This window comes from Catharus ustulatus, chromosome 6 (genome assembly GCF_009819885.2).
Source record: "Catharus ustulatus isolate bCatUst1 chromosome 6, bCatUst1.pri.v2, whole genome shotgun sequence".
Classification (NCBI taxonomy): domain Eukaryota; kingdom Metazoa; phylum Chordata; class Aves; order Passeriformes; family Turdidae; genus Catharus; species Catharus ustulatus.
The window spans coordinates 34416829-34438279 of record NC_046226.1 but is presented as its reverse complement, the minus strand read 5'-3'; the positions used below and the strand labels follow the sequence as shown (position 1 = coordinate 34438279).

Sequence of the window (21451 nt, the reverse complement as noted above, 5' to 3'; positions counted from 1 at the left end):
GAGTGCCAAAAGCACTTTGGTTGGTGAGTTTTATAGGCAGAATGGGTTAAAGAGCCCTGAAATTCTCCATAATCTAAGGAAACAGGAAGCTGGCTGTGCAAGCATGCCACAGCAAAAGAGAGCTACTGCATCAGATGCTTTCCTCATTATCAAAAAAGTCTGCTAATGGTGAAAATTCTTGCTTCCCTACATGTTTACTGCTTTCTTTTTTGCTGTCTTTGGTATCCAAGAAAATTTATTACTTCCTGAAGTGTAGGAAGAATGGAGGAATACAGGTTTTTGAGGAACATGATTTAGAACTATTTGTTTGATTGTAGAATCTTTGCTCAGATTGTTGAACAGCACAATACATAAATTACTACGGTAAAAAGTTACTAGGTCTGTCTATTTCTTCCCTAGTCTACATTTTTTATTTACATGGCTGCACATGACTTTCACCTGTGAGGAATTTTTATGCCTTAAACCATCGAGGGGAATTCCTCCTTTGCCTCAGTTTTGATGTAGTCCATCATAACACTGTGGCCATTGTGGAAGTTTTTCAGTCCTATCATTCTTCCTGTGGTGTAATAGAAAGTACCAGATCAGTTAAACTTCAGCTGTTTTGTTACATTGTGTGGTAGTGGGGTTTTGATTAGAGGTAGAAAGAAGGGGAAGAAGTGTAGATACTTAAAAATGTTTGCTGTGGATTGCTAAAATTTTAACTTGCAATGGGTTAAGCTGAACCACAGCACTCTTCCAATACGGGACCTGGGAAACAGTTACATGTAGTTAATCATTTGCTGCTAGTATAACACTACCTGTAAAACTCAGTTGTCCAGCTACTGTCAGTCCTCAGAAGGAGACAGTTAGAGGATGCAGGCACTACTTTTTGCTTCATAATTAGAGGCTACTCTGGAGAATCTTGCTGCTGCTTGTCTGCAAAATCCAGCAAGTGAAAAGCTTGGAATTCCAAAGACTATCTGTTTGTGGCCAGTAGCAGTACTGTAGTTAGCAATACCTTCACATAACAGGTATTGCAGCCAACAGCACTGTGTGTGTTAAGACCTTTTACAGATATAGGTGAGGCTTGATAAAACTCACAGGATTTGGTTGGCCTTTACTAATTTGAAAGGGATCAGGTTTGACGCTGAATTTCTGGTTTTAATCAGCTGAGGCTTCTCAGGGGAAGTATAGTTTTTCTGTGATGCTGTTCAGCTTAGCAATGGACTATCAGAAAAGGGGAGATTTACTGTTAACTTCTATGTCAGTCAGTGGAAAATGGCTAATTGTGTAGTCTTAAACTAATAGCTCTACATTTTCAAAAACTTGAGTAGAGCAATGATATCCTTGTAGGTTAGAGAATTCAGATATAGATTTCATCGCTTGACAGAAAAAATGAGATGTATCTGCTTATTTCTCCAGAAAATCTGAGGATTTTTACAGCAGTAAAATATTTTTACAGCAGGATTTTTCTCTGAAATACATGGCTTTTTTCCAATTAGGTTATGGGAGAATTTGTCTCAGCTTGCTGTTGCATGCTTCCAGCCAGGAAAGTTGGTTTTGTCCACTTCTTTATTCAGGCAACATTAAGCACCTCTAGAAATTTTGAATTTAATACTTTTAGGGCCAGGAAAAAAGTCCTGATTATGAGAAAATTTTATTAATGTGCTGTGGAATTGGTTAACTTTTTAATGGGAAGCTGGGAGTGCTTTATGTTTGACTAGTACAGTGAAGGAGGTGATTGAGAAGCCAGCATTTCTTGGCATGCATGTAGAAATTTAGAGACAGTTGCACAGCTCTGAATTGTGGAAAGTTTAGCTCACTTCAAATAATCTTAATTTGATTAGTCTTGCTGACTGAGTCAGAATACAGGGGCGGATTCATTTTGCTTTTTCCCAAAGTTCATTCACAGCTTGATATCTCTGCTGTCTCACATTTAGTGCAGCAATTGAGATGCTCTCCTTCTACTCCAGTATACTAATAAGATCTGGATGTTGTGGGTTGACTCCTCAAAAATAGCATATGAAGTGTTATAAATATAGAACTAATACAATTCTATAATAGTAAGCTGACTAGTGATTCTGGAAATCTTATTTTTCTATTTTTAGAATGTGTAAGTATTTATATTCCTTCAGGTGGACGTTAAACTGAAACCATCTGTATTGTTTCTTTTTTAAAAACAATGCATTGAAAAACTTTAAATGTGGTTTTGGTTGAGGAGACTGCTGTAAGGCATTCACACCACTAGATGGGGTCTGGAAGCTGTGCCTTTTTTAAAGAAAATTTTAAAACTGAGGTCTCTGCTTCTTAAAGTGTTTACTATAAAATATCTATTACAAATATTGTTAAAGAATTTCTGGGGGCAACTCAGCAAGTTAGAGTACATATATATTTCAAGTAAAGACTATGTAACTTCAGCTGTTGTTAGGTACTCATGTTCTCCCTTCTCTTTTTCCACGCAGCTCCATGACTAGCTCCTTATTTTTTACTGAAATAAACCGATTTTTCCCTTAAGAAAATATCCCTTAACATTTTCTTTTCCTATGTTCCCCCGGACCCACTACTTACATCAACTTATGTGGAAGTTTTTGAGATCAAAATTATATTGGTTTGTCCTTTTAATGACCATCACATATTTTTAATCTTCATGCTGCAAAAAGACCATTCACAGAAGTGTGTTCTACTTGTGATGGAAGCATTAAACCAGTACTTTATGCACACTGGGATCCATTGGTGTGTCAAGTTCAAGGATGAAAATGTTACGACTTATGTCATAAATACATATCTTGGGATATTTTAGGTGAGTCTGGGAGGCCTTATCTAAAAACTGCTCATTCCCATGTCTGTTGCACAGTTATGTGTTTGACCTGCTTTTCGAGCCAACTCATCACATCAAGAATTTAGAAAACTAAGCTGGAAAAGCTTTGTAGCTTTCTTATGCCCTAGCAAGTTGAACTTGGTTCAGGGAGGGTCCAGTGGCAACTATAAACCATTAAGAAGAGAGAGTAAGGCCTGTGAGGCTGAGAAGAGGACATATGAAGGAAACATGTCCTCATTTAAGGAGAAGTGAACTATTAGATATGTTCAGCTGTTTGTGGCATTCTTCTCATTCTGTTTTACTTGCTTTGTTTTCTTTTGCTACATTAACATTCCCCTTTTTTGCCTCCTCAGCATGTTTTTGACAAGTTTTTTACAAAGTAGAAGTGGAACATGACCAAATCTGGGGATGATTTACTTTCCAAGGCTACATGCTTCATAAGAATAAACTATAAGCAGAGAATTTTTCTTTTTGTCATTTGACTTTTTGTGTTTGTAGAGTAAAACACTGTTCCAGAGACCCAGACTTTAGTTTTGGAATCTGGAAACACATTTCCCCCCCTAATTCAAGTACTGGATTAAACTCTATGTGAGGTAGAAATGCTTACATACGATAGACCTTTTTAAGATTCTTCTGAAAGTTCATGAGATTTATGCTGTCTGCACAGTTACAAGACCATGTACTCAAAAAGCCCAATGATGACTTAAAAAAATCCTTGAGTAACAGGGCAAACCTGATATTCCCTGGTGTTTGTAGTCCTTATGGCATATTTTAAAGGCTAATTTTTTTTAACCATACAAATCATAATAAGGCCAAGTTGAAGAAATGTCAATTTTGGTGTTTTCCATCAAGTCTTTACAGATAAATCCAAAAGGAACATTATTTCAACTTCAATTTCTTTCTTTCTCTTGGCTGGCAAGTAAATGCAGTTCAGAGCCCACTTCAACAAACTTTTTAAACTCACATTAAATGAATACTTGTGTCTCAAAGAACAGCAGTCAGGAAGATTTTCTTAGTGTGCTCTAAATTAACATTAGATTTGCTTCCTGCTCTGAGGATTTAGAGAAGCAAACTCCCAAGTTGTGGAGAAGGAATACATGTTGTTAAATATTAGTGAATCACCTAGTGATTAGCTTGTTACACAGTAAACAAAATACAGAGATATAGAAATTTCTTCCCTGTACTGAACCAATTAGATTCAGGGACATCCTGAGAGAGGACTCTTCTTATCAGTTTATGAATGTTCAGGTATGTCGATCTTGCCAATATCTGGCGGACTTTGAAGGTGTGGCTGCACTGTGCTGCTGGTCTTGAACTGACTGTATTTCTTAAAGTCTTCAACAGAGCTTTTCTGTCAAGTGCTAATTACTAGTGGTTCAGCTTAGTCATTATGCTGCATGTAAATACAATCCAACTCTTAAAACGATCTATTAAATCCATAACTTCTGGTTCACATGTAACTTTTGGTTCACTGGAAATCACAGTTCTTTTGAAAATCCAGTTCTTGGCTTCTGATTACTTTGACTTGTACTTTGTCTTACTTTATTTAGTTCCCAGCCTTTCAAAGACCTGATGAGTATTACCTTTTTTTGGTTTTTTTATCAGTGGTCTGATAGCAAGAGGAAAAACACTATTGGACATAGAAATCTTGCAGGTGGTATTTGATTGACATCTAGTTGGAAAAGCTAGGTTTCAGGTTTATGAGACCTCTCTCAGTATCAGAACAGGCATGGTAGCTGCCAGAGCTACAGGAAATTTGAGAATAATTCTTTATAGTTTAGTTAAATGCATGTCAAATGGACCAGCTTTGCAAGAGAGGACTGAATATTACCTCTGAATAAAGGCATGGTTGCTTCTGTTAGGGTTTATTTTTGATGAGTGGATGTGCGAGGGAAAGGGAAGAAAGAAAGATCATGAGTATTTGCAACTCTGTACCACAGGTGGTATTTGTAACCTGTTATATAGAGAGGACTTCAGAAAATCTGTGTGGTGATGTTGAAGGTGTTCTAAGGTTAAACACATCGTAACTGAGTACAAGTCCATAGATTGAGGTCTCCAGTGGTTGCCAATTTTAGTTTCTAGGGTCATACCTTCAAGATATTTGATCCTTAAAGATCACACCAGAAGAACAGAGATGGCAGTTATTTTCTGAGAAATGCTCATCCGTATGCTGAGGTTTTTATCCTTTCTAGCTTTCCTTCCTGGGCTCACTCTACAAAGTAACTGTTGCCTTTTTTTATCTGTGTGCTACCAAGATGTCTGGTATGTTGGATGAAATACTGCGCTTCCACAAGTGTAAGTGAGGGATGCAGTATTGTTGGTGACTGAGGCGGGGATATTAATTCAGGAGCCAGCCACAGGGTTTGCTTCTGACAGAGAACTTACCAAGGTTCAGGGCACTTTCCTTAAAAGCTAGTGCTGGTGGATTGGGAATTTTCTTCATGTCGAATCTCTAGATGTCACATAATGGCAGGAATATTATGTGGTTATTTAAGGTTTTACTTTTACTGTTTCGCATTTTGACTTTTAACGTGAAGGAAAGAAGCTTCTGATTGTCATCACTTCCAGTATGAATATTTTGGAATTCCCAAAGCCCCTGCAGGTGGAACAATTCACTACATCATTGAATTGGCAAATACCTGTTTCAATTATTTCAGTGCAATAGACGTGTGCTGCAGGTTTCTGTTTAGAGACCTTTGTCAGTCCTGCTCTGAGCAGAGTACTGTATTAAGGACTGCAGGAGAAAGTGTGTATCTTGGCAACCACTTGTTCATTGTCAGGCTTATCATTTCTTTCTCTCTTTAGTGGAATAATTTATTGTGATTTTTTACTAACTTGATACTTCTTAATGTAATCTATTGAGTTAGGCTACAGTATAACAAATTTTAAGTGCTATTTTGAAACTCACCAATATAGGTCAACCACACCACCACAAATAGTTCAAATAACTTTTTGCAGTTCAGGAAATAGAACTCATCCCACACATGTACCATCCTCATATGTTGCACTTCTATGTTACTGAGGCAGCTCAACTGATGAGTATTTCAACCTAGAATTTGAAGATCTCCTAACCAGATCCAGCTTGGCATATTTGCCCCAAATTACACAGAACCTAAATGTGGATACTTTTCCCCCTAATTGTCTTCCATTATTTCTCAAAGTTCCCTTTAATGTGGTAGAAAGTGAATTGACTATTGCTTAAGTTCATAGGGATTGAATTTTTCTGGAAATCTTTGGATGTGTTAAAGGAACATTTGAATAGTAATGGCATCTGGAGGAGTAGTACTTTTTGGATGGCTTTCGGCTTTGGTTGTGAACATAAATCTCCAAAATATTTGCCACAAATTTAGCCAAAATCAACCACTTATTTAGAATTAGAAATATCTAAGGCAGTTTCCTCTGCCTTTCCTTCTTTCTTCTCACTGAAAGAAAAAAGGGAGTACTTGCAAATGACCCTTTTTTAACTTCGGGCAAAGAGAGATTGTGACAAGCATCAAGGCTTTAGTCATGTTGATGACTTTCTTGAATGTGGAGACTTTTTTTGTGGTTGTCATCTTTAGTCAGTTGATGCTCTTTTTTTAACCTTTTTTTTTTTCTTTAAAGACAGGAGTGCAGCCTAAAGTTGTGAAATATGTAAATCAGTGAATTTTTTGTTAAATTTTTTTTAATTCTGAAGCAGTAATTTCTGTTGCTGGTGTGAGCATCACCTAATAGATAGTCTGGAAATCCTTAAGTGTGCAAGTCTGCCAAATATTACCTAGTAGTGCTGTAGCCCCTTTTTCCCATCCTTTTGCCTTGTCCTTATTGTGGAATTTACTGGGATGGTATCATAGGAAGGGCCCTCTCACTTAGCTTCTGTTTTAGATATACACACTCTATGTTTAATTTGCAGTCCTGTTTTATGCATGACCTTGTCAGCCCTCTTGGGATAGAGGGTTAGCTTAGCTTTCTCTCTGTTTAGGCTGGTATCCTTCCTGGAGTGGAGCATATTTAGAAAGATTTTTAACTTTCCTCTAGGATCCCTGTATTTGTCTATCTGACACACAACTGAATTTTGGAGAACTGAGGTTCAAAGTGTGTTATAAGAAAGAGTGTTTTAGTAGCTCAGCTTTCAATTCTTTGTTGCTCTCAGATGTGTCTATAGTAATTCTTCTGTTTCTTTCCGTCTTGATTGCCCTCCATCATATGCACAGGGATTTTCTGATTTGAAGATGAAACTTTTTCACACCTATCAGCATCCTCACATTAGCCCTCTTGATTCTGGCAGGCACTTTAAGCTCAATGCCGTCCCTTTGCTCTGTGGGATCCAGTTTGGTCCTACAAGCAGAGGTGCTATTCAGGTTTTAGATATTCAACACTGTGTAACTGCAAACATGAAGTCAGGAAACCTGGTTTTGTTTCACAGTGTTGGTTTGGTCTGTTGGTTGACCTTTCTTGCCCTTGATTTTTCCTGTACCAAGAAAAGGGAAAACTGCCGACTTCAAAAGCCCCATGGTGCTTAATCTTTTTGTTAGCTTTGAAATACTTCAGCACCCAGGTCTTTCTAAAGTAAGAATTTAAAGTGCAAAGTGTTGTCCTTGTAATGCAAATTTTAAAATTGTAATCTGTTGTTCAAAAGAAGCTCAGATTGAATGGGTTTTTGTAGATGACTTTCTTAAGGAAGTAATCATGGTAAGTCTTTCCCTAAACACCTCTATACCTCCATTAAATATGGAGGTAATTAAAAACAAACAACACTTTGTTGTCTAAAAAGAAAAAAAAAAAGGAGAAAAGAAAATTTTAAAAACATTGGTGATTGAAATCAAAGGAGAGATCCTCTTAATGCATTTACCAGGAGAACATCTGAAATATTAGTTAATCCTATTGTAAGAGAAGGGAATTAGTCTTTGAAGCATCATTCCAGGAGAAATTGTGGTGGAACCAACCTGATGAGTCCAAAGTTATGTCTGCAGTTTCATTCACTTAGCTTTCGGTGAAAATTTATATTCCTCTTTTCCTAGAGGCAAAAGCTTTACCGGTTCAAGACTAGACTTCTACTGTAGGACCATTTGGATCTTGCCAATTTTCCTGTCAAAAGAAAGACCCACTTTCTTCTTGGTGCTATTTTCTTTAATTTCTGCTTGTGTAGTTTTTGCAAATTAAAAATTCCTGCAGCTTCATAGAAAAATAAGTGAGTGTATATATATTATTGGATAAGAGAAAAAAATCTGTGGCTGATGTTACTCAGCTTCCTATTGCAAGACAGCAATTGCAGCACAGAAATGTGTAGGAAAAATGTATCATAGGACTGCAGTGTTGACACGTGACTGATTTTGCATAAGGTATGAAAATGGCTTTATTCTTCAGGAGAAATTGCCAACTTTCACACTCAGATTGTTTTTCTAAGGTAACATTCTCTGATACCCATGTTCTTTGTGTTGTAAGGACTTTGGTGAATGCTTGGTTTTGGGAACACATCCTACTTCTTTATTTGGCCTAAAGGTCATCTTCCCATGCCATGTCTGGCTGTATTTGCATCTTCTCTGTCTGGTTATCTGATAGAACCTGCTTCTTTGTGTTTTGCTGGATTTAGCTGAGCAGTGTTCTCTGTCACAGTCTGTACTCCATCCTACAAGGTGCTATTTCTGAACAGGCTGAATAATGGACTCTGATCAGAGAATTTAGGGATTAGAAAAGGATGGAAATGATCAGGTGTTTCAGCTAGTTTGCTTGTGGCTGTTGGACAGTTGCTTTTTATATTGTGTTATTGTATTCTCTAGTTTCTTTCTTTTTTTTTAATCTGACTAAATTTTTTTGTTGTTTGGTTGGGTTTTTGGGATTTTTCCCTGAAAAACTAATTGTGTGCTTACTAGATCTCATTTATTACTTGCATTACAGTAACACCTACATGATTCAAGCAGAGAGTGAGAATAGGACACTCTTGTGCCTTCTGACCCACAGATACATAGTGTAGGCAAGCCTAGAATGCTTGGGAACAGATCTGTAATAACAAACCTTGACTAGAGTTGGAGGAGGATGTGAAGCATTCTAACAAAAAGGGTTTTTAGGGGTTTTTTTGCTTGTTGTCATTCACTAGTGTTCAGTTTTTGTAATAGCAGAGGTAACCTTAAATCCTGAAAGGATAAAAGTAATCCAGATGAGGGGAGAGTTTAGTACACTTACACCTCTGCTCCTGCCATCTTCCTCAGAATACTGAAATTCCTGAGTTATTTTCCTGTGACTAAAGGCAGAATACCGGAAATCATAGTGCTTTCTGGAGAACTGCCTGAGATCACTGATGTAGCAACATTTTCATTCAGTGATTCAGTTAGGTCATAAGGCAAGCCTTTGCTGTCACATTGTCGAGTTGCTCTGGGTACATAAATGGTGATGTTTGATGTATTTAAGGCTCCAGTTTCTGAAGTCTCTTATCAGATAGGAATCTCAGTTATTTAAAAAATTAAAATATTGCCCTTGTGGTTTGGCGGAAACAGCAAAACTTTTGTTAACCTTAGGGTTTGCCATGCATGGAAGTCCATTAATGATGGGGAGATTGCTTTTTGAACTACTTTATATGTTTCTGACCCTAACAGTAAACAGCAAAGAAATGTCACATTCTTGAAAATGCAGAATCTTCACCTGGAATTCAGTACTTTTCTTATCTTGGTGGATGGAGTTGATTTTAATTGTACTTTCTTTTTAAAGGAAAGCAAAGGTATTTAGTTTTGCTAACAATACACAGCCTTTTATTTGGTTATTGTTTAGTAACAAATAAATCCAAGCAAATATCCCTTACTTCCTGGTAATGATTCTTGGAGACAGGTCTTGTAAAGGTGGTAAGGTTATTAGAAGTAGTGATGATAGAATTTAGGAAAATGACCTTGTTTCTGAAAAATAATAAGATCTTGAGTGTGGCTTGTATACCTGCTAATCTTCAGACACTAGTGGACTTTTTTCACATTTGTTAACACTTATAATGCTTAGAGTGAAATACTGTACACCTAGACACAATTTATCTGCTTTTCAAAGAAACTATCTTGAGATTTCTGAAACTCATAATCTACTTTAGAAAGGTCTGCATTTATTATTGATATTCTGCTAACTTTTCTGTTACTGGTTAATTTGGCTCTAAGTGTTTGCTTCAGACTATATATGAATTGTGTCCTTTAAAACACACAATCATTTTCTTGCAAATAAACTCTCAAACTTTACTGCAGTTTTCCAGGCCAAAATTCTGTTTGCCAAGTTTCATTCCAGTTATTTTTTTGCCCAGTTAGAAGTTTCTCAATTTTGTGGTTACAGAATTGCTGACAAACACACTTGTATGCAATGGTGTGTATTAGTTACGAGCATTCAGTTCATTCTTTCCTTTTAAGGTCATTCTTTCATTAACTTACTCTCACTTGCTGCTGTTTATGATACCAACACTCTTCCCTTGCTCAATTAATTTCTTTTCTTAAGTGACACCCCTGTTCCAAGGACAGTGTTTGTACTGCAACGCAATGATACTACTCCTTCCCTTACCCCACTAACTGCCAGTAAAACCGAATTATTTACGTTTGTGGTGCTACTCATGCATTCAAAGCCTTCCATTGTTTGGCTGAGCTGGTATTTAGTTAGCCTTGCCTGTTGCCTGTGTGCAGCGTATGCAGCTACGGAAATGACCATATTACATATAATCGTCCATTCTCTCCCTCCTCAGCCTCCCTCCAGCTCCAGAATGTGAGTTTGGATTACCGTGTTCCATCTGTGAACTAGATATTTCTCTTAATCATACAATATGACTTTTTTAAAAACTCAAAAGTGCATGGGTCTCTCTCTATTGCTTCCAGAGCTGGTAGGCAACATCAGCATTCCACAGCTGTCTGAGTGAGCCAAATTTGGAAGCAGAGTAAATCCGAGTAGTCTGGCTTTGGACTCATAAAAATAATGCCTCTGGCAGAAAGAGCACTCATCTTGTTCAAAATTGTCCTTTTAGTACCGCCTTCAGATTTCTCACTAGTTGTCATGGTCTGTGTCTTCAAGATGAGAGCATTGCTTCTGGTGTGATGCATCAGTAAACTTTTTAGTAACTGCAACAAGGTGTTGCCTCTGAAACGCCTTTGTTAGTGCATGCAGTAAGGGGCAGGCAGAAGCAGCAGTTCTAACACGAGCAACATATCCAAACATGCCTACACTGCCTCACTTAATCCTGTGTGAAAAAATCCAAGAGTAACACTTACTAAAGGTAGAGAGCAACACCCTGGTGCAACTGAGAAAGGGGATATAGTCATTTGAACATGCTTGAACACAGGTTACTTCTCTTCCTCTCCTCTCTCCACCCCACTCCAAAAAAAATGAAAGTGCTAAAGCTGTCATTCTGAATAATTTGAAGTTCTTTAGAGTTTCTTGATTCAGACATCCTCTTCAGTACTAATGAGTATTAGTAGTGGCTTAATACTGTAAAAAATAACTTCTACTGGCTTCTTTCTTGGAGAGGACTGACTGCATTTTTCCTTCAATTTTGATGGAGGTGGATATTCTAGAAGGCATCTCAGGCAATTATTTTTTTCTCTGAAAACCATCATGGTTGTTCTAGAATCAGCAAAATTTTATGATGGAAGTTATCCAAGTCTTAGGGTTCCTCAGTTCTCAGTACTGCTACCATGTGCACTACCTGCAGTATCAGGCAGAGAAAGAGAGATTTTTCCAATCCTTTACATGTCCTCTGTTTGTGAACTGGTTGAGCAGCCTTGCCACCAAGATAGAGCCATGGGATGCACTCTCTCCGTACACACCCGCCCCTCTTATTTGTGAACATATCTCTCAGATGTCTGTCCTAGGAGGAGAGAGGGGGGGAAATATTTTTCCTCTGTTTGGATCAGGAAATGGATGTTTGGTGGGGGCTTGTGTCAGTTTATTCACTTCATCCCGACTTGACTACCTGCTGCCTCTTTTTTGGAGTTTGTTAAAGGAAAACACTCTGCAGTTAATTTAACAAGTCCGTTCAAAGAGGCAGAGAGGAAGCACTCAGGATGTAGAAGGGTGGGGAAAACAGAAAACTGCTTGTGATTAGGATAGTGAAATGCTGCACTTAGAGCTACAGTGTCAGACTTTTGGGGCCAGAATTAAGGCAAATGGGGAAAGGCATTACTCTTACATTATAAATAAATGGGAAACAACTATTTTAATATTTCTTTCTGTACCAGCCAAAGTAGCTCGCTGCTTTTTTTTTTGTTAGTGTGGGGGTTTCATTTTTTTGTTTGGATTTATTTTTTTTAATTAAAAAAAAAAAACCAACTTCAACAGGAACTGCATTTCCATTATGCGTGTGGCTGAATTGTGTGGAGTGAGGGTCTGAGGCAGGCAAAGCTGCGGATCTTTCGAGGAGTATAAACTATGTAGCTCCTTAATTCTAGACTTCTCATGTGTGCATGTGATAATTTTTTCTGAAGTTCTAGTCTCTCTTGCTTCCTTTAATTTCTGAAGTAAAACATTCTTTTGGAGCTTTGTTACATGGAAGTTACTGCAACACGATATGGAATTAAATTCCAAGTATTTGCTTTGGTGCCTTTGGCTGCTATAGGAACTTAATGAAACATCTGTAAGCAGAATGGAAGCCAGTTTAATATTGCACTCTTATTGCCATAAAATATAATCTCAAATTATTTCAGGCAGGGCATAATACTAGTAACCATGGAAACTTTGCTTGAAGACTCTAAAGATGGGGTATCTGGTAGGGTCACTCACTTGTAGGCAGGAAAGAAATCTGGGTTGTGATTTGGATTAAGGGGGAGAACTGGTAATGAGGAGAGAAGCTTAATCTTGGTGCAGCAGTGGCTGCACCTAAACATTAACTCTGGTTGGTGCGTATTTTTTATGACCTTCTTATTCATGTTGGACAACTCATATTTTTATTAAAAATTTACTTTTCTTAGCCAGAAAAATCTGGGGTTGTTTCTTCTGCCTCTTTTTGTGTTGAGTTCTTGGTTGGGGTTTTGCAGGGGTTTATGATGTTTTAGCTTATTTGTTTGTATTTTTTGAAGGAAGTGGAAAATTCCATGGGAAAAAAATGGCTTACTAAGACCTATCAGAAGAGGAGGAGGAAAAAATGTCATATGTGTTTTGGTTATCTTGTTTTGTTTAGATTTTCAATGCCTGACTGGGTATTTTGAGCTGAGTACTTATTGGTCTCAATTAACAGAAACTAGGACTGATGAGAGGGATCCTAAATCCTTGTCTCTAACCTTACATTTTCTAGTATTAAATTTTCTCATATTTTAATTAAATACATTGAACATGATCAAGAAAAGCTTGGCAGCTTTGCCATGGAGGAGGAGAGCATGAGACACCAGGACTGTTCACGCTGATGGAAGTGTTCTGAAAGTTTGGTGCCCAGATTGAAGAACTTGCTTGTTAGTTGGCTTTGAAAATGTGACTTCTGGTGCCTTTGTGGCACCCTGGCTTTGACTGTTCAGTTCACAAAGAGAATGTGTGTGAGAGAGCAGCTTACTTCTAGGCTATTAATTATGCATAATATTATATTTTGTGTTGGTTTTGTTTGACTCCAGCTTAGGAACAATGGTTTTTTAACTTTATGGTATCTCAGGCAATGATGCATGTTTCAACCTGCATGGAATGTGCCTCCCCATCCATGTGGAGTGACTCATTCTTCACACTTGTTGGGGCAAAGGACTATATCAGAAAGTATTGTGCATTAAAATCTATGAATAAGCTTCCCTCTAGAATGTACAAATTCTGAGCTGGCATTCTATTTCTGGTCCGGAAAGGGCATAAAAGTCACAAGTCTCAACAAGATTTGATGGTTATTGCTCAAAACAGAACGGTTAACAAAATTATGAGCTCTAGTACTGTTAAGGGAGGTTTCAGTGGTCACTGAACAAAAAAAAAAAAAAAGGAATTAAATGTCTTCCATCTTTGTCTCACTTTCCATATACCCAATCATTTCAAGTATATAGATTGAATGAAGTCTTTGAAAAGAACAGAAAGTCTATACAAGTTGCATTTAAGGTGTGCTTTGATTAACTTTAGGTTCCTTTATGGAACAAATTTCATTTCTGTTACTTTTTAAAAGAGAGAGTCTGGAAACTTGTGAACCTTTGGTTCTGTTTTGCATATGTCAGTAAGAATGGATGCAAATACTCCAGCTCCAAACATACAGCCTTATAAGGGACAAGGAAACCAGCTCATCTTGCCTCATGAGAGTTTTAGGTAATAATGTCATGTGATAATATAATTGTCTTGCCTACTTCGTGGTATTTTTAGATGAAGCTATATCAAGATTAGCTAAGTGACTTATTTTAGCATTTCTTGCAATAACATGTTAGTAAGATGTCCTTTTATTTAAAACATCTGGAACTGATTGTGGAGTTCAAACATTCTCTGATGCCCTGTAGAGATATAAATAGAAGCAGAAGAGAGAGAATGGCCAGCCTGTCTACATTTGGAGAAAATGCCATCTGGTGCCAGAGCAAGGGTAAAAGACTGCCTGGATTCAAGAACCAGCTAACAAAAAGGACTGAGTGCTCGTAGGGTCAGTCTCAAAGGCTGACCTGCCAGAAGTAAAAGGACAGCCCTTTTTTAAGGCTAAGTGCTCTGTCCAACTTTGCTCCTATGTAGGAAATGTACAGTAATTTCACGATTATAAGCTGCACCATTTTGACTAAAATTTTGGTCCGAACCCAAAGTGCGGCTTATAATCAGGTGCAGCTTATATATGGACAAAGAACAAAAAGTTGCTGTTTTAGTTTGGAGGATGGGTGTCTGCTGAGAAAGGCAGGAGCTTCTCTTTGAAATGGAGAATGCAAACCCTCTCCCTCCAAATTATTATCATTTTGAAATCAAGAGGCTTTCAGGCAAAGATATGGGAATTAGGAATAACAGTTCTTTACTAGGGAAATTAAAATAGAAATACAGTACTACAAAGAAACAAACTCCAAACCCTGACAAAGTCAGAGTACAACCTGACACCCCGTCAGGCAGGGTGTTGGCAGCAGTCCCATTAAATGGTGGCTGCATCTTCCTGCAGTGGCAGATGTGATTCAGTTGGAGCAGTGCTCCTGGAGAAAGTGCAGTTTCCCTCTGGAGGTCCAGTGGTGATGTGAAGAAATCCGGTTTTCCTCTGGAGTCCAGTGGAGAAAGGGGTTACCTTAGTGTCCCAAAACCTCTGTTTTTATCTTGGTAAGAAATGTTGGGCTCTTCCCCCTGGCTGGAGCAACTTTCAATGGGATGCAGTAATTTTATCAGTCCCACAGTGGGACTCAATGGGCCATTAGCAGAAAATGACTCCCTGGAGGAAGGATGGGTTGTGAAAAGATAAAGAACAATGGCCTGCCTGGTTTCAATGGATGGCCCATTAGCAGAATATCTCCTGCGGAGATAAGGATCACTGTCCCCACCCTCAATAGATGGTGATAGAATAGATACCTTTTATCACATCCTGTATTGTAACCCCAGACAGTTGCCGACACCTAGACCTGCGGCTTATAATCAGGTGTGGCTTATAATCATGAAATTACTTTGTTATTAACAAAACTACTCACAGTCTTTGACTTTTCTCTTCTGAAATCTTTATAGTCATAGCATTTCAATAGCTTGTCATTCAGGTTTCATATTATGATTTTTCAGAAATTGATGCTTTAAAGCAGGAACTAAAGAAGATTATCTTTTACTGCGCTTGTTTGTTTGAAATGCATCAGTAAGATTAAAGAGAGTTCTGTCTTTAGGTAGTTGAGTTGATATGTGCAGCCCATCTCACCTGCTCTCACTTGTCTTTTCCCAGTTCACTGCTCCGCTATGGTGGGAACCTTTCCCTTCAGAGTGCCATGAGTGTCCGGTTCAACAGTAACGGCACCCAGCTGCTGGCCCTGCGCCGGCGCCTGCCCCCGGTGCTCTATGACATCCACTGCCGGCTGCCTGTCTTCCAGTTTGACAACCAAGGCTACTTCAACTCCTGCACTATGAAGAGCTGCTGTTTTGCAGGTGATCGTGACCAGGTAATAAGCAAGCAATGCTGCCCTGAGTCTCCAGAGTTTCCATGACTGTTTCAGAACACCTCTGTGAGGGTGGCTTTTTTCTGATTCAAGAGATAACACAGGACGCAGGACATGTACAGGCTTATTCAGAGCTGTTTTGCAATATGGGCTGTGAAAGAAGGAAAACGTATACCGAAACACATGAGAAGCTTTTACCTGTTGTTTGATGTGGTCTAATACTAACTTGGAAGATGATACAGAATAAAATATTTGATATCTTTTTAGGTCCAATTAATACAATGTTATCTACTCATCTACATGTGATAAGGAAGCATCTTCCTTGCATTTCAATTTTATTATGGAGTGATGTAGAGGCAATCCCACAAAATGTAAATATTGTGTATTTATAGAGTTATTAATTCTTATTTCAAATTATAATGTTTCTCTTTTAATACTCTACTACTAGATCTTTGTAGGTCGGTGTTCTATAAGTGGTGATGGCAGGTGGGTAGGAAGGAATAGTCTGTTACTTCACTGAGGCAGGGCCTTGTCCCTACTACTTATCACAAAGAAATAGGTTACACATAAAGTGGCTAACAGAAGTTCATATGGTTCTAGAGCCAGATATTGTCTTTAGACAGCTGTATTTAATGTATTTAATAACCAAGCCCTGTTTAAGGACAAAAGATTTATTTTCAAGCTATGATAGTATCAAACTATTACCTGAAAATTTCCTAACTGTCATCAGCAATATTTCTGCAGTCAGAATTTCATCACTAATTCTATTGCTGCTGCTGCAGGAGGCAGAGTTGAGCTTCTTTCAGATTGCAAGTAGGAAATACATTCATCTCACTGAACTTGAGCAATGTTTCTTAGTTTTGAATATTTTTTGACAGGAGTGTGAAAATGAAACTCATTTAAAACCATCGAGTGGCTTACTATAAAGCGCAGAAAAACGATGTGTTTGCTAGGAAGAAAACTACTGATAATTAGTGGTCCATTATTTAGTTGGCCTGAAGATAACACACTTTTCTCCTCTGGAACTCAGTGTAGAGCTATGTACACCCTGACACATAATTTAGCTTCTCATTTGTTACTAAAGATGTGGAGAATAGTCTTAATATATGTTGCTCTGCTTTCTAAGGCATTTTCTTATGGGTATGGTATTAATAGGAGGAGTATGTCTGTTCTGTATCAGGCTGATGGAATATACTTCAGGAGCCTGCATTTTTAAAAAACTATTATCGTGGCTTGACAGACCTGAACAGATAAGTTGCAGCACATAATGCTGGTATTGAGTTCGAAATCAGAGCTAGAGATAATTATATTCTCTCATAAATCTATATGATGTTAATAAGGAAGATGAAGTTTTATAGGGAATGTTAGAGAGATGTGGAATTTGGCATTTAGACACAAGCTTATACCCATCTTCTAACTGGAATGAAAAATGATAATGAATTCAGAAAATGCCAACACATGCTCCAATTCTGTTTGAAATTGTCCAGTAATGTTCAAATTTAGTGGCCAGGACTCTCAAAACTAGGGATAATCCTTAGGAATGCCTTTTACAGAGAATTCAATTTCAGTTGCAGGTGTATCTAGAAAAGAAGGTTAGAGTTGGAAACTGCTGTAAGATAGAAAGTGTGAATAAAAAAACCAGGTTTTTAAAATTTTGCCCTCCTATACAACTACTATGCTTTTATATAATGTGTGCAAGTCTTCACCCCTGCTAATCAGAATTCGTGAAAAGAAGAAATGATTCTGTATCAAATTTAATCTGACTCCAGTAACCTATCCCTTTTAATATTGTTGTTCTTAGCCTTTATAAATAATGTCTTTCATTTGAGATCCATTTGAGATGCAAAGCAAGCTTCACAGAATACCTTGTTTGTATTTCCTCAGTAGATCAAAATTTTGTGTGCACTAAAGCTCAGCTGAAGGGACTTGTGGATAAGAAAGTTGCTTTCAAATTGTGAGTGGCACTTGTGGTAGGAAGGCTTCTTTAGCAGTTTTTTCACATTGAACCTCTGATTTTTCTCTTTGATTCTTCTTTTCATCTTCATTAAACTGCCAGCTTGGTATTTTCTTATCTTTTAAACTGTCTAAATTGTTAGGTTTTACTTTTCCTATAGAGCACAGTGAATTAAAAATGGAGTCTCCTGTGTTTAAAAATTATTATGTGTTGTCTGCACAGGTAGCTCATCTCATACAGTTGCATTTCTATACTATATCTTAACTCTAATAAGAAAGGATTATCCTTAACTCATCAGTGCTTAGAATGCAAGACCTTTCACTGATACCACTTCCTAACTTGGCAGCAGCATGTGCTTATTTTCCTGGGTTAATGACTTGTACTGACAGAGAGCTCTGACAAGCATTTGAATGTGATATAGGGATCAGAAGATGGCCGAGAGATGGCCTTTCAGCTCTGTTAGACTCAGCACCTTACAGAAAACTATAGCCTTTGCTAATATTTCTCTGAAGTTTTACATAGAAAATGGTTTGCTCACAGCAAGTCTTCTTGTAAATGATGGCCATCAGGGTTTAAAACCCCATAACTAGTTTCGTGTTGCCTTTGGAAATTTGTTTTAATACAGTGGTGAAAATCTACAGTAAGGGCAAATAACACCCTGTTCCATATGGATTGCATTCTGGTATGGCAGAAATGAACAGATTCTGAGCTTCAAGCACACAACTTAAGAGTTCTCTTGGAGATTGCCCTTATATCTTAAGAAGTCAAATGCTTAAGTTCCCAAAATCACCAGAAGTGTTCTTACTTTGACAAGGTATGTGTGTTAAATTAATGAAATTTCTTTGCAGAAACAAAACACAGGCTACTAGTTGGGGAACAGTTTGATTGGTTTGTCTGTCGATGTGGGTTAAACTTTTAAATATTTCCTCAGTATTGTTTCTTTAGTGCTCACAGATTGTGATGGGTACTCAAAAGGACTTGGAGCCAGAACTCCTGATATGTCACTCTGCTACCAGCAGGCATGCAGTGATCTGTATACCACCTCCTTTTACTGGAGCATCTGAGATGCAAGTAGATTGAAACCTCTTAGCAAAGACTGATATATCATTAGTGCTTTAAGGTACAAAATGCAGGAAGACTCACTTGTTAACTGCAATGATTTTTTGGGAATTTTTAAAGTTTAGGAACACATTCTGAAATTATTATATTGATTTTGAGTTGTTGAAGGTATTGTGGATTGCAGCACAAGCTTAGTGACAGAGATCTTAGAGGATGAACAGCTTTATTTCTCTTTGTGACCTTGCAAACTATTGTTTTCCTCCAAAAGTATTATTGTCCTAGTCCTTGTGAGCCTGACTTCAAAGTCAGTGAACAGTGTGTGTATATATTCAGTATACAGGTGAGCATTTTTCCCAGAAATGCCACAGTCATGCTTTTGTTTCTTGCAACTACCAAAGCTTGAGAGGCATTGTTCAGCTGATATTTTATTTGCACCCATCTAAAACTACCTTCATTTGCTCCTCTCAGAACTTTTTCTTTTGTCCTTGTCATTGGAGTAATGACCTAATCCACATGACACCAATTTTTCTACTCTTTGAAGAAGAGCTCTGATGTTGGTTGATAAACAGGTTCAAAATGTATTGTGCTTGCATTATCCAGGAGCTCACTTGAGTGAAAGAGAGGAAGGGTAAGGTAAGCTGGGTGGATCAAGCATGACTCTCAGCCTCCCACTGCCTTTGTTGGCTGTAGAGATCTGTGTGAGAACATAATTTATCCATCCTTCTGGGCATCCAGGTCCAGAATTTTAAAAACAGTTTATTTATACACCCAAGTCCCACTGACTTTAGTATGCAGAAGTGTTTGATTACATACAAATATTAAATGTGTGAGACTCTCTAGTTATGTCACTTGCTGGGAAAGTTTCTATACTTCTTGTCAGCATTAGAATTTGGCAAATGTGGATTAAGTACTAAGGATTTTTAGTTCCTAGACTGGTATAGAAAATATCTTTTGTATCCGAGGATACAGGAAGTATTGCAGGATTTTAGGTACCCAAATGTGTTTATAAGTGTAGGAGCCTAAGAGGCTATAGTGATAGGCAACAGAAAAAAAAAAAAAAAGTCCCAGAAAGAAACGACAAAACACAACCACTCTCCAAACTAAAATAGTCCAAAAGGTTTTCTTGCTCAAAAATTGTTGCCTGTGTCACAATGATGAATGCTATCGGTTCATTCCTGTATTTTCCCTGTGCAGATAATATGAGGCTCTATAATGCTTGTGGTTGTAAAATCGACTGCGTATTGCCTGTTTAAAAAAGGTGGGGGTGGGGAGAAATAACTTGTACCCTGTGAATCAAACAAAAAGTGTCTTGACTCTGGCATGCCCTCAGACATTACATCACCACTCAGCCTTTTCTGTTGACATTACACTGGTACAGGAGGGTTTCAGGAATGCACTGCTCATGGTCCTGCAAGGCTGCTCTGGCTCCCTATAAAGTTACAGCCCTCATTATGTTGCAGCCCGTGTTCTAAACAGCCCTGGTTAGGAACAAGCCAACTTGTTGCAGGACAGAATTATTACATGAATGTAACTCTTCCAAAAACAAGGTTAGCTGTATAGGTGCCAGGGGTCTTGTATAGTTCTATGTTGCCTTTGTAAAGAAAAATAACTTTTCTTCAGTGGTGCTCTTTGTGTCATCTAATTTGAATGTCATTTATCATTGGAAATAGTGCTTATCAATGTCTAGGTTAAAGAACTACCAAGAAGAAAGGGAATTATTCTTTTAGAGAATATATTGTAAGTTTCCTGTGCATGAAAGGCTTCCTAATGAATAGTGGCTTATTGCAGTCAGCATTTCTTAATATATGGAAAGCATTCTGTGTGCAAATATGTTGCTGTGCTTAGATAAAAAGAAAATCGATGTCTTACTCTGTCTTAAATTTGGTTTCTTCCAAGAATTACTGATGACACTGTGTTTTGGTTTTTGCTTTATCTAAATAGCAGTTTAAATTCCAGCTATATGCATAATACTTACACATAAAATTCAGGCGTGAGATTTATCTAGCAGTGAAATTATTTATTATTTCTTTTCCCCATTGTTTTTAGTCATTGACATTGGGAGGGTCATACTGAAAATGCCTCTTCAGAGTCAAGGTCTCGACAGCAGGAGCTATGAGTTTTCTTTAACCCTTTTTATTCTGATTACCTCTTCCCCCATGCCTGGTGCATCCTGCCATCCACATTTCCAGTCTCCCTTCTCTTCTGCATTCCTATAAGCCCTTGGGGGAGGTTTTTAGACATCTGCCCAGCCATGTACAACCCCAAAAGCACTCACACTGAAACTAAATTCTGGTGGAATGGAACTCAGACTCAGGAGACTTTGAATTTTGCAGGCTTTGTGTTCCTCATAGTACATTTGTGGGAGATCTGTAGGTAGTAGCACCTCTCATATGCTCAGATAAACTTGTTGATTTCTTTGTAATGTAATAGAAATATTTTCCCTGCCTTAGAAATCCTCAGTAAGGATTTCTAAGTTGCTTTTGTTGATTAATAAAATTCCTGTTATGACCTTTCTGCACTACAAAAAGGTAGTTGTAAAAATGTTGATGGATTGTTCCCAGTGATGCCTCTGTAAGCATTTGAAACTGCCCCACACAGAGTTGGCTGTGTGTAAGATTAGGGATTTATGGAGTGGGAATACAAATTTTTGGCTTTGAAATTTATGTACTA

At 37.9% G+C, this 21451-nt stretch overlaps 1 protein-coding gene across 4 annotated transcripts in view; it reads left to right on the top strand.

The window, feature by feature from the left end:
• Positions 1-21451, top strand: part of DCAF5 (DDB1 and CUL4 associated factor 5) — a 65669-nt gene that overhangs the window by 20077 nt on the left and 24141 nt on the right. For all 4 annotated transcript variants that reach the window (XM_033061585.2, XM_033061589.2, XM_033061588.2 and 1 more), the window contains exon 6: positions 15558-15771. In XM_033061585.2, coding sequence (XP_032917476.1) covers positions 15558-15771 — 214 coding nt within the window. The remainder of the gene's footprint in view (positions 1-15557; positions 15772-21451) is intronic.